The sequence below is a fragment of the Salvia miltiorrhiza genome, chromosome 2 (assembly GCF_028751815.1).
Source record: "Salvia miltiorrhiza cultivar Shanhuang (shh) chromosome 2, IMPLAD_Smil_shh, whole genome shotgun sequence".
NCBI lineage: Eukaryota > Viridiplantae > Streptophyta > Magnoliopsida > Lamiales > Lamiaceae > Salvia > Salvia miltiorrhiza.
The window spans coordinates 40277104-40295619 of record NC_080388.1 but is presented as its reverse complement, the minus strand read 5'-3'; the positions used below and the strand labels follow the sequence as shown (position 1 = coordinate 40295619).

At 39.1% G+C, this 18516-nt stretch overlaps 3 protein-coding genes across 3 annotated transcripts; all 3 read left to right on the top strand.

Annotated features, from left to right (window-relative positions):
• The first annotated feature begins 567 nt into the window (after positions 1-567).
• Positions 568-6629, top strand: LOC131013395 (probable hexosyltransferase MUCI70). Its single transcript, XM_057941463.1, has 9 exons — positions 568-1696; positions 2064-2351; positions 2439-2649; positions 2784-2893; positions 2978-3177; positions 4337-4440; positions 4565-4752; positions 4912-5111; positions 6166-6629. The coding sequence occupies exons 1-9, from the start codon at positions 1447-1449 to the stop codon at positions 6421-6423; spliced, it is 1809 nt and encodes a 602-aa protein (XP_057797446.1). The 5' UTR covers positions 568-1446; the 3' UTR covers positions 6424-6629.
• Positions 6630-7740: 1111 nt separating this feature from the next.
• Positions 7741-9000, top strand: LOC131013407 (heat stress transcription factor A-9-like). The gene is made up of 3 exons (XM_057941481.1): positions 7741-8156; positions 8249-8797; positions 8889-9000. The coding sequence occupies exons 1-2, from the start codon at positions 7932-7934 to the stop codon at positions 8783-8785; spliced, it is 762 nt and encodes a 253-aa protein (XP_057797464.1). The 5' UTR covers positions 7741-7931; the 3' UTR covers positions 8786-8797; positions 8889-9000.
• A 5450-nt stretch (positions 9001-14450) lies between these two features.
• LOC131008448 (uncharacterized) lies at positions 14451-15308 on the top strand. The gene has a single exon (XM_057935326.1). It carries the CDS (start codon positions 14451-14453, stop codon positions 15306-15308), a length of 858 nt encoding a protein of 285 aa, XP_057791309.1.
• Positions 15309-18516: the final 3208 nt, after the last annotated feature.

The following is an 18516-nucleotide window of genomic DNA, read 5'->3' as shown; positions in this document are numbered from 1 at the left end:
TCAAATTTATAATAATTCAATCACTTAATTTAAGGAACAATTATATTATATCCTATATTCTATACTATTGGTTATTTAACAATTAAACTATTGATAATCACAATACATTAGATTGAAAATTAATAAAAAAAATATATATATTCTTCGTCCACAAGACACAAATTTTAATAAAAATTTAAGAAATGTATATGAAGTAGAGAAAGCGACCTACCAAAATTGAGTGGAAAATTGGATCCATCAAAATTAATGTTTAAATTAATAAATTTTTGTAAATATTGAGTATAAATTATTATAATTATTAATTGTTTTAGATATTTTTACTATTTTAAAAATAATTTGTGTATTTTATTGTAATTATAAATAGTTAACCAATAATTTAGAATACACTATAGTTTTCCATAATTAACTTATTATATTTTCAACCTACATCAAACCTTGATTAAGTCAAAAGCATCCGAATTTATCGGGGCTGCTCATAAAGTTCATTAAATTAAATTGAAATCTTTGATGAAAATTGGTTGCCGAAAAGGTCCAAAAAGTGTAAAGACGTTCTGATTTGGATGCCGTCTAAAACTCTAGCGCACATGGCGCATGTTATCCGTCTTCAATCATTCTCCAACCGATTTCATTCATTATTAATACTCATGTAAAAAATCTTTCCTCAAAAAAAAAAATACTCATGTAAAAAATAGTATTCCAATAAGTTACCATCTTTATGCATATATTTCCACAATTTAAACAAAAAATTCAAGAAAAAAATAAACCCAACAACTATTGCATATACATTCTCCAGTTAAAGAAGGGGGCTTGTGAATCTCGATCTAAATAGATTTCGGACAAACCCTAGGGTTCGATCACCCACCAGCCCTCTATTTCAGGGCCATTCATTATTTTTCTCAACAAAATTTATCTCCTTTTCGCTCATTAAGAGCTCGACTTCGAGTTAAATTTTGTTGTTTTTGTCTTTCTTGTTTTGTGTGATTGAGGTAGGTAGGTAGTGAATCTGAATTGGGATCCAAGTGTTGTTCTTGGACTTTGTTTTCTCAGTCTTGGTATTATTGCCCAGTTCAGGCATGTGACAGCATTTTTGCTGTACTTATATGCCATGATTTGCTAGGTTGGGAACTTTTAATCTGGGATTTTATCAGATATATATAATTTTTATATTTCAGTAGAGATTATTATTCTTGATTTTGGTCTGTTTAGTCAAGTGGGTCTGAGATTTTTAGTTGAATTCAGCATTATTAATGGCATGATTGGGTTAAGTTGAATTGTATTGCTTAAGTGATAAAGATTGAATCTTTGAGTTCGAAATACCATTGGGGAGTAAGTTTTGGGGATAGAAATTTGCCCTTCTTGAGCTGTGGTTGGAGATTGGATTGTGAAATAGTTGGATGAGGGAGAGGGGGAGATGAGAGGTGAAGTTTGGGGATTGAGGGGACAACAATGACTACAGGGTCATTGGGTCTTCGATCTTCGGGAAGTTATGGATCGTTGCAGCAAATACAGAATGCCGCATTCTGTTTGCCAATACAAACGACGCCACCTGTCTCAAGGAAGCCGCCTAAGATGCTCAAGGAGAAGGATAGATTCTTCCATTGGATCTTTAAATTCGCCCCTAGAAAGAAGATTGGAATGCTGCTATTGTGTTTTGTGTCCCTCGTCGTTTTCATGTGGGTGTTGATTGTTGGCAAAGGTTTGGTTTCCTAAGCTCCGCCTTGTTGTGCTTTTGGATCTGGACAACATAGAGATCATAGGATAGCTTAGTTTATTCGAATAACTGAGAGCATATTTTTGGGTAGAGAAACAAGATTGTGAACCCCCTGTGATGCTACATTTAACTATAGACGTTAGAAGAAATATCTGTGAAGAATTTGTGTGGTTTGCATATGATTTTGCTCGCTTGATTATTTTAGATAGCTTGGGTAAAGGTTCACCGATTGATAACAGTTTTGATGTAAAACCTGCTTTCAGATCTGATTTTGTTTTCGATTAATTTGATTGCTGACAAGTTATGATTTAGAAGATCTCTTTGCTAAATGATATAGGCTGCTATCTTGCAGGTGAGGAGGCTCGAGAAAACATTCTTCCGCGGATAAATATTGACTCTGCACCAACATCTGATGAGAAAATTATTGTGATTGGAAGTTCCGGTTCTCAAACTCTGGAACTGCTGGGGAGTGCAAATGTCACCCTGTTACCTCTACCTCAACCTCCACCTCCACCTCCACCTCCACCTCCACCACCACCACCTGTTTATTTTACTGGGTATAAACTCCCACCTGGGAATCCATGTGAGCATTTCACGTTGCCTCCGCCTCCAGCGGATAAGAAGAGGACCGGGCCACGTCGTAAGTTTTCTTGACTCTAATGTTTTAACAACTGGCGACCTTCTAGCTAGATATATTTACGGTTCTCCTTTTTGTTTCTCCTTGCAGCATGCCCAGTATGCTACCTGCCTTTGGAAGACGCCGTTGCTCTGATGCCAAATGCATCTTCTGTTTCTCCTGTGATTAGGGATTTGACATACATTCATGAAGAAAATTTAACTAAATCTGAATTTGGAGGGTCACTATTTGGTGGTTATCCTTCCCTGAGACAGAGAAGTGATTCATATGATATAAGAGAGTCGATGAGCATCCACTGTGGGTATGGTAGTTTCTTTTTTTGGACGTTTAGTGTGACTCTTTGGACTTATCAATCTGTTTTCTAACAAATAAGCTACGGGTATAACTGGATTTGACTGTTTTTTTTTCTTCTTATTTTTGGTGAACTTGTACTAGGTTTGTCAGAGGAGTGAAACCGGGTCGTGAGACAGGTTTTGACATTGATGATTCTGACCTTCTTGAGATGGAAAATTGTCGAGGAGTGGTAGTTGCATCAGCAATATTTGGTACTGGCCAGCTACATGATGTTATATCTATTTTCTTTAAATCTTTTTTTTTAAAATTAATATAAGAGAATTATTCTTGACCAGGGGCATTTGATTTAATACGACAACCAAAGAACATCAGTGAATATACCAAAATGAATGTCTGCTTTCACATGTTCGTGGATGAAGAAACAGCAGACTTTTTAAGGAACTCCACCGAGCTAGGCAGTGACAAGAAAGTTGGGCTGTGGAGGATTATAGTTGTCCATAACCTGCCTTATTCTGATCCAAGACGCAATGGAAAGGTAAAAGCTAGCTCGTATTTTTTGAGCTGAAGTCAGATTTATGTGTTTTGCCCTTGAAAACTGGCCTATTAATTGTTTCTCTACTTGTTGTTTGTGGTTCTGGTGAATTGTAATGGGGGCTAGGGTGGTGGAAAGAAATTCGCATTATTAAGATGATTATAGGAAATATATTTTCCTTTCATATTATTTCTCTCCTTGTTTGTTGTGATGATTAAGGGTTCAAGAAATAAAAAAGCAGATGATTTTCTCATAAAAAAGTAAGGAGAACTTGAATCATTATAAGAAACTACATCATGTAAAGTAAGGACATAAAGCTTGGAATATTAGAACAATACCATAAAATGTATTCCGTCCTAGTAATTTTGTTGAAACCTTTACTTTCTTTGTTTACCAAATTGTATACAAATAGAAGTTTGTTACCCCCAGGGCTAGTTACCATGCCGTGTTGATCTCGTCCGATGAATAGATGTTGGCTGATTATTCCATTCCATGGCCACGTCAATGTCTTAGCATGATGTTTGTACTTAGTAAAGTCTTCTGCATAAAATATGTGCATTGGAGGGAAATCCGGTTCTACCTTTTATAACTTTTCATGTTAAGTGTGATCATCATCCCCAGAAGATTACTCTGATTGGTGCTTGTTGATTCAGCAATTGGGTTTCTATTTTGTCGAATAAGGTTAACTTGGTTGCTTTCTGAATGCTGATTGTGTCTTCTATCTAGCAAACACTCACTGTCAACTGCTTGGATTTTCCATATCGTGGTATTATCAAATTCGTTAAACATATTTCAGCATAAATATCTCTGAGATGTGTTCTGTCTCATATGCAATAAGCATATAAGGATTCATGGTTGGAAGCTAAATGGTCTATTATTTGTTAAAGCACAATGTATTATTAGAGTCTCTTGTGCAAAGGTGCGACCTTGTATCAATCCATCATTTCCAGCAAAGGGAGTTTAACAAAGCTTGCATTATGTACGATGATCCATCTTTATACTAGGCTCTCGATTCTCTCCTGTACCATTTCCGTAGGCATGCTTTTTCTAGTTCCATATTTCTCTGTAGTGATTCGCTAAGTTCATTTTGTCCATTCTACTTTGTGACAGTGCTACCTGTGTCTGATATCTGCTAACTGATGTTTTGCTTTTTTGGTGATAGATTCCCAAACTTCTACTTCATCGGCTTTTCCCCAATGCCCGGTACTCATTGTGGATTGATGCCAAACTCGAGCTGGTTGTGGATCCCATTCAAATTCTTGAAAGGTCTGTCTGTATTTGTTATCACTTTCTATGATGAATTGCTTAACTGGTCGTCTAACCGTCAATCCACACTCTAGCTTAAACTGAAATTGTTGTCTAAGTGAAGCTTCTTCTGCTACTGTTGCAGATTTTTGTGGAGGAAAAATGCAAGCTTTGCGATATCAAGGCATTACAAGCGGTTTGATGTGTTTGTTGAAGCAGAGGCTAATAAAGCCGCTGGGAAATACGATAATTCTTCTATTGATTTCCAGATTGAGTTTTACAAAAAGGAGGGCTTGACACCATATTCGGCGGCAAAGTTTCCCATTACTAGTGGTATGACCGTCTTACCTTTCATTCCTGTAATCCTTCGATTTAGTTGTAAAGCCTGCTACTTGAATTTTCTTAACAAGCTCTCTAAAATAAGCTTAGCCATTCACCCTCTTAGTTGTGCCTGCTACTTGAATTTGCTTAATGACATTTAGTATCGTGCAGATGTTCCTGAGGGATGTGTTATTGTCAGGGAGCATATTCCTATCACCAATCTCTTCACCTGTCTATGGTTTAACGAAGTGGACCGTTTTACTTCGAGGGACCAGATAAGTTTTTCCACCGTAAGGGACAACATCTCGTCGAAAACTAATTACACGATCAATATGTTCTTGGACTGTGAAAGACGCAACTTTGTCGTCCAGGTAAATCTTATTCTATCAGAAATCTTTTCTATTAACGCCAGTAATCTAATTTGGATGTATGGTGCATCCATCCCAATTAGTTAGGGTTTATTAATCCCTCATTAGTGTTTATTAATCACAATTAGGATTTAATTAGGAAGGATGCACCAGAGTTTGCCTCCCCTCACACACATACACAGATACACCGTGCACATACGTATCTATTAAGAACGTGTTAACATTACTTTGCCTATTGCTTTATAGGAGGAAATAGGAGTGAGAAGTTCATGATCTTGAGTGGGGTCATCGAATCATTATTCGTTGCCAGTCATCGAACATTGACGAACTCAACGAACTTTTGAGTTTTTACTGACTCCTAGATCCATTTTCTAGCATTTAGAGAAATTCATAGCTGTTATTCCAACATCAAATTCGACATCTATCTTCAAATTGTTTCTTCCATTCACCATTCTATGGGTGGGGGCGGAGGGAGTATAGGTTTACCACGAAATTAAAATCCCCAAATTTTCGAATAGTGGTCTGTAATATAAATAAATAAATATATATATATATATATATATATTTGCATCGTTTAACTTGAATTTGTAGTGTTTTAGCTTGTTTTTTCAAACCTTTTCAAAGTCATGGATTTTAGCTTGACTTTTTTAGCATCATTGACTTTGAAACAAATTTAAATTCGACGATATTAGTTTCGTGGTAAAATTATAACAAACTGAAAATTTATATATTGTCATACTAAAATTAAAGTTCATCTCAATTCATGAATTGGCTGAAAGTTTGTGTATTTACTGGAAAATAGTATTCCTTAATGGTATATGATATTTTTTAGGTTAGTGGATAATTTGGAGTTATTTTGGATAATTTAGCCTTTACAATCCATGTCTAAAACCAAAATCATGTCAAAGTTTATGATTTTTTTTGGCATTTACCCTGTCTATGATAGTCATTTTTTGTTCATCGCATTCACAAACTTGTCAGTCCATTTTAGTTTAACTGGTGCTCTAGTTTATGTTGGTTTTGATGCACATTCCGAGTTCTCCGGTTACTATCGCAGGGTTACCACAGAGACTTGCTCGCGAGCTGGTCTCCGCCTCCGCCCCCCGCTGAAATTGCTGATGTTCATCCTCCGCCACCTATTATCACCATTAACGACAATAACGGAACCTCAGCTGCTGGGGTTGTAGCTGACAGCCTCAGAGGCAGTCAAGCTAAGAAGGTCCCCACGAAGCACGGGAAAGACAGACGGTCGAGGCGCCACCGGAAAGTTGTTAGTGGCAGTAGAGATGCCACCACCAATTCAAATTTTGTCTAGACATGATTCTTAGATTCTTTCCTCCCTTGTTTCAAGATGTGCAACGTAAGAATCATAGGTATATTTTTCAATATAAGGTTAAAAAAATTTCTTCTTTTTTCTGTATGTGTTGTACTTTTCATTCTTACAGATTACACATTTTGATCCAATTTTTTGATGTATATATACACAATGATCCTAATAATTATCACATGGGGTTATTTTAATTGTTGGTTATGCATAGCTGTTGCTGAAGTTGAATATTTGTTGGTAATGAAATAGTGGTGTTGATGTTCACAAAGAATATGATCCAATAATGTGGGTGTGCTGTCATTATTTTGTGAAAATTATTGGAACTTAGATAATGATTGTTATGGGGGTTGTGTTGTTACTATGAAATTGTTTGTATGATTAATTTTGAGATTTTATCTTTTGAAATCACCTTTTTTTTTTTTCCTTGCAGTAAGAGAAACCTGTAACTATAACTCAAGGTTCATTTTAGGTAAATTATGCTTTCATATGCTAGCATGCAAATGTTCACGAATTTAAATTTAAATGGAGGATTCTGGATTCAAAAGCACACGATCTCATTTACCAATTTTTTTCTATGATATTTGGTAAGGAGAAGAATTTGAAATGGAAAATATGAAGTAATTTCTTTCTTTACTAATATTAGAAGTATTAGTGAAAAAAAGTATTAGTTTATTACTGGTAATTGGTCATATGTAAGAATGGAATTAGGTCGAGAAATCCGCTGGATGACACTGACATCAATAAAGAACATATACGAGAATTTACGTAGCTCGATCTTAAACATCTATATTTATGGAAGGTCAACATAGAAAATTCACTATCATCGATAAAAAATTACAGTTATAAGATCGAGCGAGAATAAGATCTCAATCACAGAGACATGCACTACTTTCTTTCTATCTCACTCTAATTAACTTATCTCAATTTTTCATCCGTAACAAATGAAACAGAATATAATTGACTTTTATAGAAAAATCAGTAACTAGCATAAGTTAATAAACCCCCATCTTTATCAGCTGACTAATTTTATGAGATAATCCTATTAGCTAACTTCATCAGCTAATTGTCTTACCCTATAAGCTTAGGTGACTGACTTAGCTGATCTTCTTAACTGAGTGAACTAATATGTTGAATTTGCTCTCATGCTTCATACCATTCATCTATAAATGTAATAAAAAGATTTTATAAATAGAGAATAGAAGATCGGGCTTGCCAAGAAAAAGAAGTTCATTTAGCAAATTTCATAACGGAAAAAGCAAAAATGAAGAACATAGTTTGTTATAAAAAAGTAGTACCATACACAAACCGTGCATGCCGAATAATTAGTACATATTAGTTAATAATTATGCTTGAGAATATATTCCAATCATGGGTGTAAATTTTCGCAAGAGTAATTCAATGGCTCTAGCTGAAATGGACGCAGACAATACATATTGAGAGACATGATTAATTTCATTGCATATGAATTTGAATTTTCAAGTAATTAATTGATAAAAATGAGTTTAGAGATTAGCAGTTCAAGAAATGTGGGGGCAACTCCTCCCTTCTTGATCAAAACCTTTCAAATAGTGAATGATGCAAACACAAATTCCATAGTTTCATGGGCTCAAAATGGTGACAGCTTCATTATTTGGGATCACATCAAATTCTCTGCACAAATACTTCCCAATTATTTCAGACACAACAATTTTTCAAGCTTTGTCTACCAACTCAACAACTACGTAAGTATACAAATATGTTTATGTGTGTGTGTGATTGTCCATATAATTAATAAACAAGTAGGTGTTTAATTTGTTGTTGATGATGATTTTAGGGGTTTAGAAAAATAGGGGTGGAATATCAATGGGAGTATTCAAATCCATACTTTCAACAAGGAAAACCAGATCTCCTCCCAAACATGAAGAGAAGGTCAGAGCAGAATAATCCAACTCCTCCACGCCAAAAAAACAGCCTCAACCCTGACATCCTAAGGAAGTGTATCGAGGAATCGAGGCGCGAAATGAAGAAGCTGAAGCAGCAGAAATCAGACATGGAGTTGAAGATGGTGGAGTTGAGGCAAACAGCCAACAACGTCGAGGCCACCACCAAGAAACTCATAGTGCAGTGGGCCAAAGCTTGCGAGATGATGGTGAAGGTGGAAGAAGAAGATGCAGCAGAACCTCTAGTTTTACCATCGGCCGCGGATGATGAATCCAAATCCGCAGCCATATTGAGGGTTGAAGACTACTCGGTTGAGTTGGATAATATGGACAAGAGTGATGATCAAGTGTATGGAGTTGAAGCTCCAAACCAGCATGCCATTGCTATTGCCCAAGATTTTCAAGTATGGCTGATTGAGAATACTCTTTGATGAAGATTGGACGTAAGTTTATTTCTTTTATTATTATTATTATTATCTATATATTTCTTTGAGTTGTGCAGAAATAGATGCTGAATTGATTCTGTTACTGCAGGTGAAGCACGAGGTAGGAGAATGATGTTATATTAATCATTAGTTATATATATGCTTTCTGGTTATGTAAGTTGCTCTAATTTATAGTTATCCAGCTTTTATGCTAGTTTATATTATTGCTAATTACAATCAACGATGTTAAACAATGCTTAATTCTCGATATGCTTTTAGCTTTCCAAAAATTGGCATTGTTATTTCATTCTCGTTGTTTATGGTTTGAAATGCAATTGACAATTAGCATGAGAAAAACATCTATATCTCAACTTTATTAATATATCACCATTAATATCGATTAATTTAATTATTAATATAGAGATATTCTTTTGCAATCTCATATATATAGATACATGTAATTAATTTGTTTAAAAAAAATCTATATTTAAATTAATTAACCAACCTAATTTAGTGTTAATCAATAGATTTTCAATTTTAATTTTAATAATTTGTATAGATATTCACATATTTCATTATTTAAAAGTAATTAATTTAAATATAAAATTAGCACACATCTTACAAGTGTAGATATTCTCATACATGTAGGCATATATTAACATCCGTCAAATTTAAATGTATATAATTTTAATATAATTTGTGTAACTAAATTAATTAATTTTTATATGGATCTGAAATACAATACTATTAAATTTTTTCACCCAATTCATAATGTTAGAATTTGAAATTTGATTTTATTTATATAATAGTAATAAAATTAAAGCAATTTTTTTTCTTCCTAAACTGCAGCTATAAATTCCAAAAAACATTTCTTAGCCAAATCAATTATTATTTCGATTGGAAAGTTTAATTATTTGTTGGCCAAAATTGATTGAATTAATTTATCCATTTAACGCATAAAAAATATTTACAATGTCATGATCATTGCTCATCTATTTCAGGATAATTGTGCAAGGCTATATTTGTTACTCCCTCCATCCATGATATTGTTTCCACTTTTGCCGTTTTGGTCCGTCCATAATATCATTTTTACTTCCATTTATAGCAGTAGAGTTCAAAAATTCCACTCATAGTAATAGTGGGACCCAAACTACACTTAAAACAATACCCACTACTATCCAGCATTTTCTTAAAACCCTTGTCATCCACAAAGTGGAAATGATAACGTGGACAGAGAGAATATTACTTTATCAAAATACAAAATTTAAAATTAAACTATATATTCATTATATATATATATATATATATGAGTGGATTTTGAAAAAAGCCACTTTTATATAGCAAAAATAAATTTTACCCACTCAAATAAAAACTTAAAAAAATACCCACTTTTTGTGTTAAAGGACTAAATTACCCTTCTATATAAATGGGCAAACCCTAGCCTCCTCTCATTCTCTCATTTCTCTCTCTCTCTCTCTCTCTCTCTCTCTCTCTCTCTCTCTCTCTCTCTCTCTTCTCTCTCTCTCTCTACACGCTCTCTCTTTCTCTGGCTCTCTCTCTTCCAAGCGGTGCCGCCGCATGCTCCCACGGCCACCGCCAACTCCGTCGCCCACGACGAGGCCAGTAGCAGCGCCACCGACATCGGCGGCGGCGCATCCGCCGTCTCCGCTTCTCCGATCTCAGCCAGCGTCGATCTCTCTCTCTTCGTGAAAATTCACCTGCTGCAGGCGGCGGAGGTGGCGGTGAAGATGTTGCTCGTTGTTATTGTGATATCGAATCTGGCGATCTGTAAATTGGAATTTCAGATCTGGAGCTGCCTAGCCAAGTCTGCCGGAGAGGAGGCGGTGGACGACGATCAGTAGCCCCGCCACAACCCGCGGCGCCGCCTTGCTGCGGTAGGGCCGTGCGTTGCCTTCCCCTCCAACTCCCTCTGATAATCAGTATCCATAACCGATTGAATCTCTAAATTAAAACCTAATTTCAATTCAATTAAAACCTAATTTTCGATTGTGAGAGAGATGGAGAATTGGGGGAGAGTTGATTGTTGATGATGAGAATGATTGGGATGTAGACTTTAGTTATATTCAATTTGAATTTAATCGAAAAAATACAAATAACGAAGAAATTGATGAAAATCACGCAATTTTGTACAAATGTTCTTGAATTCACAACCAGGTTTATCAATTCACAACTGAATTATCGGTGTTGGTTGTGAATTCACAATTGAAATAGTGTTGATTGTGAATTCAAGTTTTATTGGTTGTGAATTCACAACTTGAAATAGTGTTGGTTGTGAATTTAACTTTTATCGGTTGTGAATTCACAACTCGAAATAATGTTGGTTGTGAATTCACGCGAATTCACAACCAACACTTGTTATTCACAACCAATACTTGAATTCAGTTGTGAATTCGAGTTGAATTCACAACCAGTGAACAGTGGGTATTTGTAAAAAATTTATATGTAAGGATAAAATGGTAAATGTGGGTATTTTTTAAAGTTTTTATATTAGTGGGTAAAATTTATTTTTACTATATAAAAGTGGGTATTCTTATATATTAACACTATATATATATATATATATATATATATTAGTATAATTTTTCTATAAGTTATTTTAATATAATGTGTGTATATTATACCAGCTTTAACTGCCATGTCAATTTTAATTTGGGCGATACTAAAATTCATGGCAAATTTGAAAATGGGCTAAAGTTTATATATTTATAATACAAATTTATAAAGTTAGAAAAACACTAAAATTCACTAATAGTTTATATATTTACAACTAATTAATGCCTAAAAAAATATGTTGTAAAATGCAAATCTACAAAAAGTAATTAAAGTTTTAAAATCTCTTTCTAGATTAACAGAAAATTTGAAAGATTAAATATCTAGATTTTTTGATGAAAATTTTAAATAGATAATAATAATGGACAAATTTTTTTAAATACCACACAACAAAGGAGAGAAGTTATTTACACTCATTCATAAGAGAATAAATTTTTCATACCAAAATGTGTTAAATTACAACACTACCTTTAGTATACACTAATAAGTTAAAACAAATAATAATAATAATAATAATAATAATAATAATAATAATAATAATAATAATAAACCTTTGGTCCCCCTCCAAGAATCGTCCCCACCCCCAACCCCACTCTTCCTCTCTCTATTCAAACTCACTTAACCATGACACTCACACACACTACACGATCGTTACCCTCGATGACAACATCATGAGTGGAAATCAATCGGAAGCCGACCACGATGAGGAAAAAATGGTGTTGAACTCGGTGTCGAATGGTGGGATAGGAGAATTTATTGATAATTGTAGTGGATAAAATTCGTAATAGTCCAATTAGCAAAAATTATAAGGCCCAACCGGCTAGCTCGATAAAACGGTTCATATCACACTCATAGCACAAGGCCCAAAGTCAAGCCTATATACGGGAGATACGTGAATCCGCAAGGGAAAACCCTAAACGCGGCAGTTGCTTGGCGATCAAGTCAAACGAGAGTCGCGGGAGATCGTTTCCTAAGAAGTCGGAACTGCTAGGGTTGCAACGGGTATTCTAGCAGAACCCTAACCCTAGCCGCCTCCCCGTAGGTCCGTCACCTATATATCCTAACTCACTAATGAAATTGAGCCATCGACAATTACTCGTATCCACTCTTGCACTTGCACACGATCTCTCACTCTTGTTATCTCCCGCTCTCCCCGCTCTTTCGTTCCGCCTCCACGCTCACAACATTTAAGGGTTCCGATCGCCCGACTAGCCCCGTTAGCCCGAACGTCCGTCGCCCCTTATTCCACATCGCCCATTAGCTGTGACTCCGACTACCGGGACATCCTGATCCTCCGGAGAACATTATTTTTGCTATCTATTTCCTATTATTTATTTATTTTATTACGTTACTTACGTCTGTTACTTATCTCAATTCACTGACTAGAGCGTCGGAGGCCCTTCCATCGACACCCCCACCGGTGCTCATTGAAGGGCTCTAACGTTGCTTGTGGTTTCAGGTTGCTAGTGCCCATCGATCCAGACGTGACTGACGTCACTTCCGTAATTGTCGGATTCATCCCCCACAATTTGGCGCCCACCGTGGGCCCCTAGCAATCTCAAGCTACACCATGAGTGCTCCGAATGACGCTCACAACCCGAACAACGCCTCAGACCAATTGGGTTCAACCCAATCGGAGTTGCTTGCCCAAGTGGAGGTGAATGCTCGGATCTCTGCTTTGGCCAACCAAATTACTCAAGAACGAGAGAGTAGGCTCTTATTGGAAAAACAGAATGCGGAACTACTCGCTCGGTTGAATGCTTTCGCCCAGATCCAGACGCCTCTTCAAATCTAAACACCCCGTACTAACCGATTCCGAGTTCCCATCAACTCCATGGTGGACATAGAGGATGTCCCGCTCACACCTCATGGAACTGAGATCAACCCAGATGACCCTTCATCATCGGTAAGGAACAATAGATCGGAGACTATCCATACTAACCTGGATACCCTTCTTGTGAATGCAGGTGAAATGCGCACCCTAGATCGGACGCCCGGAGCAACCGGGACAAACGTCACAGGTGCCCTCACACAGGCCAACTTAGCGACTGGGGAAATGGACCAGTCCACCCCGACCGGCCGGACCGATATCGCCCGTGATCACATAGTGCCGACACAACCACACGAAGATGCTCTCATGTGTGACGCCCCAACAAGTCAACTAGAGGGACCGAGGCGAGCGGTTCCAATCGGTCAGAATGGCAACACGCCAGATCAACCACCTCTTGGTGATCAGGGCCGACATGGCATGCTCAGCACCCACCAGAACTTGGATCCCGCCTTGGCTAGAAGGTTGGCAGACATGGAGGCCATCATTCAACGAATCCCGGGAGTTCCGGCTCCAATAAAGAAAAGTGCAGAGAGTTGTTACGCCGACTCCCTCTTCGTGGATGAGATAGCTTTGGTGGAGATGCCCAGGAAATTCAGCTTTCCACACATGAAGATGTTTGACGGTGCATCCGACCCGGACGACCATATAGCTCAGTACCGTCAAAGAATGTTCACCGTTGCTATTCCTCGTGACATGAGAGAGGCGTGCATGTGTAAGGGGTTCGATTCTAGCTTAATAGGACCGGCCCTCCAGTGGTATACGAACCTTCCTAATAATTCAATTAGATCTTTTGCTCAACTAACAGATGTTTTTGTTCAACAGTATGCAAGCAGCAGGAAATTGGAAAAAATCTCAGAAGACTTGTATGCAGTTGTCCAAAGGCATGGCGAACATCTTCGGGACTACATCAGACGCTTCAACAAAGAGAAAGTATCAATCACCAACTACAGCGAACAGACCGCTGTCACGGCATTCTGTAAGGGCCTTCTGCCAGGATCAGACTTATACAAGACTCTTACCAAATATCCATGCAAAACCATGGAAGAGACTACAGGGTTGACAGGAGATCCGGTCGAGATAATCGTGACAGACGAAGTGAACCCTACACGCCATCTCAGAGAGGGAACAAGGGGATGAGAGATTATGATCACGCACCAAGCACGCGCCCGCGCGAAAGAGCGAAACTCCCAGAGTACCTCCTATCCATTTCACCCGTAGAGGCGGTAACAGCTCTGATGAACCTTGGCGATAAAGTCAGTTGGCCGGAAAATGAGAGCCCCACCCGATCAAAGAGATAGATCAAAATGGTGTGACTTCCATAGTGACCATGGTCATCGCACGGACGAATGCATCGCGCTCAGACTGGAAGTGGCAAACTTGTTGAAAAAAGGGCACCTCACCAATTACTTGACTGACAAAGGCAAGCAGACCCTGCAGCAGGCGAGGGATAGACAAGAGAAACACAGAGACGACAGCCCACCAGACCCGCCACATCATGAGAGAACTGTAAACGTGATATCCGGAGGTTCCGAGGTCAGCGGAATCACCCACTCAGCCGCCAAGAGACACACCAGACAGGCTAGATCAAGCAAATCAGGAGTTCCGCCTTTCGGCAAAACTGAACCAACGGATCCAACTCTAACAATCAACTTTGCAACATCCGAATCAGACAAGCTTCTACACCCTCATCATGATGCTTTAGTTATTTCCATTTATATTGCTAATTGTTTAACAAAGCGTGTGCTAATAGACAATGGTAGCTCTGCCAATATTCTATTTTGCAGTGCATACAAGGAGATGGGTTTGGACGAGTCCAAACTAATCAAGAAAGCTGCCGTACTCGTTGGCTTCAGTGGCGAGAGTACGACTACTGTAGGGGAGATCGATCTTCCCGTCTACGCAGAAGAAGTCAACCTACCCACTAAGTTTCTCGTGGTAGACGCCCCGTCTGCATACAACGTCATCCTAGGCCGTCCAAATATTCACGGAATGGAAGCAGTACCATCCACCTATCATCAAGTCATACGATTCCCAACCAAGTGGGGAATTAAGGAAATCAAGGGAGAGCAGAAGGACTCCAGGGCATGCTACCAAACCACTATGAAAGCAAAAAGCCTGTCCTTATAGCAATTACAACAAGAAGCTCCTTCTCGTTCGAAGATGAATAAGGAGTGTACGTCGGATCGATCAATTACATCAGGAGGAACACCTGAATCACTCAACCATGTTCGTCAAACGAAGCACATGGGAGAACGGGAACACCCGAATGATACTCTGCAGTGCACTCAAGATATGAATCAGCAGACGGAGCACTATAACCGAGCTGCACGAACGAAGAGACCACGCAGCCGGATCGAGGAAGAGATGGTGGAGATAGATGAAGTTCAAATTAATGCGAGCTTTTCAGACCACAAAGTCCGGATTGGAGCACAACTCGAACCAGAGCTCAAAGAGAAGCTTATCAACTTCCTTTCTGATTATTACGATTGTTTCGCTTGGTCCCATGAGGACATGACGGGGATTGACCCTAAGATTATTGTTCACAGGTTGCAGGTCGCCCCGGATTACCCGCCGAGGAAGCAAAAATGGAGAAAGTTTGCGCCAGAAAGGAATCAAGTAGTGAATGATGAAGTCACGAAGCTCCTTAAAAATGGACTCATCCGGGAGGTCCACTATCCTGAATGGCTCGCAAATATGGTGGTAGTCAAGAAAAAGAATAACAAGTGGCGGGTATGCATTGATTTCACTGACCTCAACAAGGCATGCCCGAAAGACTCGTTGCCACTGCCACACATCGACATACTAGTGGATGCGACAGCAGGCCATGAACTGATGAGTTTCATGGACGCATATTCGAGATACCATCAGATACGGATGCACCCTGACGACGAGGAAAAGACGGCCTTCATAACCAACGTAGCATTATATTGCTACAAGTATATGCCATTCGGGTTGAAGAACGCGGGAGCAACTTATCAGCGCCTGGTCAATCGGATGTTTGCAAGTTTGTTGGGGAAAACAATGGAAGTCTACATCGACGACATGTTGGTCAAGTCCATCCACGCGAAGGACCACATTGATCACTTGAGGGAGACGTTTGAAATTCTTAGAAAATACAATATGAAGCTAAATCCTACAAAATGTTCTTTTGGTGTCAATGCAGGGAAGTTCTTAGGTTACATGGTTACTCAGCGGGGAATAGAGGCAAACCCGGCTCAGATTGAGTCAATCCAGGGAATCCCTTCCCCCACTTGCGTGAAGGACGTTTAGAAATTGACAGGAAGGATAGCCGCATTAAGCCGCTTTATCTCAAGATCATCCGAAAAATGCCACCTCTTCTTCAACACCTTGAGGAAGTCAAGAACGTTTGAGTGGACAGAAGAATGTGAGGAAGCGCTAAAGCAGCTCAAGCAATACTTGACTAGCCCACCTTTACTAGCAAAATCGAAAAACCTCGAGACCTTATTGGTCTATCTAGCCGTCTCTGATACAGCCGTCAGTGCCGTGCTGGTCAGAGAGGAAGATGGAAAACAATCACCAATCTACTATGTGAGCAAATCACTACTTGATGCAGAGACCCGATACAGCCAGCTAGAGAAGTTGGCCCTCGCATTGGTCCACGCAGTAAGAAAGTTACGTCCGTACTTCCAGTGTCATCTGATCATAGTTGCCACCACGTATCCCTTAAAGGCCATACTCCATAAGCCGGAACTATCCGGTCGACTGACAAAGTGGTCAGTGGAGTTGAGTGAATACGACATCACATACAAACCACGGACCGCACTTAAATCTCAGGTATTAGCCGATTTTGTTGTTGACTTTGCACCTAACCTTACTATACATGCCGACAAAGAGTTATGATGTCTGGCGGAAGAACCCGACCAAACTGGAATTTGGAAACTATATGTTGACGGATCCAACAACGTACAAGGGAGTGGACTTGGAGTCGTCCTTTCATCACCACGAGGTGACAACATCGAGCGATCAATCCGATGTGATTTCAAAACAACCAACAATGAAGCTGAATACGAAGCCATGCTATCCGGACTCGGACTAGCCAAGAAAATTGGGGTAAAACGTATTAACGTATTTAGTGATTCTCAGCTTGTAGTTAACCAAATGCAGGGAACTTTTCAAGCCAAAGATACTAAGATGACAGCTTATCTGGGCAAGACGAAAGAGCTCCAATCTTGCTTCGAGGAATTCACCATCAACCAAGTGCCGAGGGGGGAGAATGGTCATGCTGATGCTTTGGCCAACCTTGGCTCAGCAATTCAAACCGCACAACCTAAAACTATAACGATCACTTATCTTTGATATCCAGCAATCCAAAAGGATGAGGCTGAAGAACAGGTGACCGAAGTATCAGTCGAACGAACATGGATGACCCCCATAATGGAATATCTTGAGAAAGATATACTCCCGGATGATCGAAACGAGGCACGACGGCTTAAAGCTCAAGCAGCACGATTCTGCATCATCCGAGGTAAACTGTATAAACGTTCATTTACTGGTCCCTACTTGAAATGCATTAACCCTGCAAAAGCAAGATACGCCTTGTCTGAGTTACACGAAGGGGAATGTGGCAACCACTCAGGAGGAAGAAGCCTCGCGCACCGCGCAATAACCAATGGTTACTACTGGCCCACCATGAAAGCAGACGCGGCTGATTACACCAGAAAATGCGACAAGTGTTAACGGTTCGCCCAAATATCACATCTGCCCCCAGAGCCGATGACTGCTATCACTCCACCATGGCCATTCATGAAATGGAGGATGGACATTGTAGGCAAATTGCCTACTGCACCCGGTCAGAAGGTATATATGTTAGCGGTGACTGACTATTTTAGCAAATGGATAGAAGCAGACTCTTTTCACCAAGTTCGTGACAAAGAAGTCAAGGGATTCATATGGAAGAACGTGATCTGCCGGTATGGAGTGCCCAAAGAGATTGTCACGGATAACGGATCACAATTCATCAGCGCAGACTTCCAGGACTTTTGCAAGTTTTGGAATATAAAGCTGAGCTTCTCAACACCAAGGTATCCTCAAGCAAACGGACAAGCGGAGTCTTCCAACAAAACCATCATGAAGAAACGGCTAGAAAAGGCCAAAGGCAAATGGGCAGATGAGTTACCAGGCGTTCTATGGTCCTACCAAACAACTACAAGAACATCAACAGGGGAAACACCATTCTCCCTTGCCTATGGGATGGAGGCAGTAATCCCAACGAAAAGTGAAGTACCCACCGCCAGATATGAGCTCACAACAGACAGCGAGAATCAAGAGGCTATGTGCCACGAATTGGATCTCCTCGACGAGAAACGGAACAAAG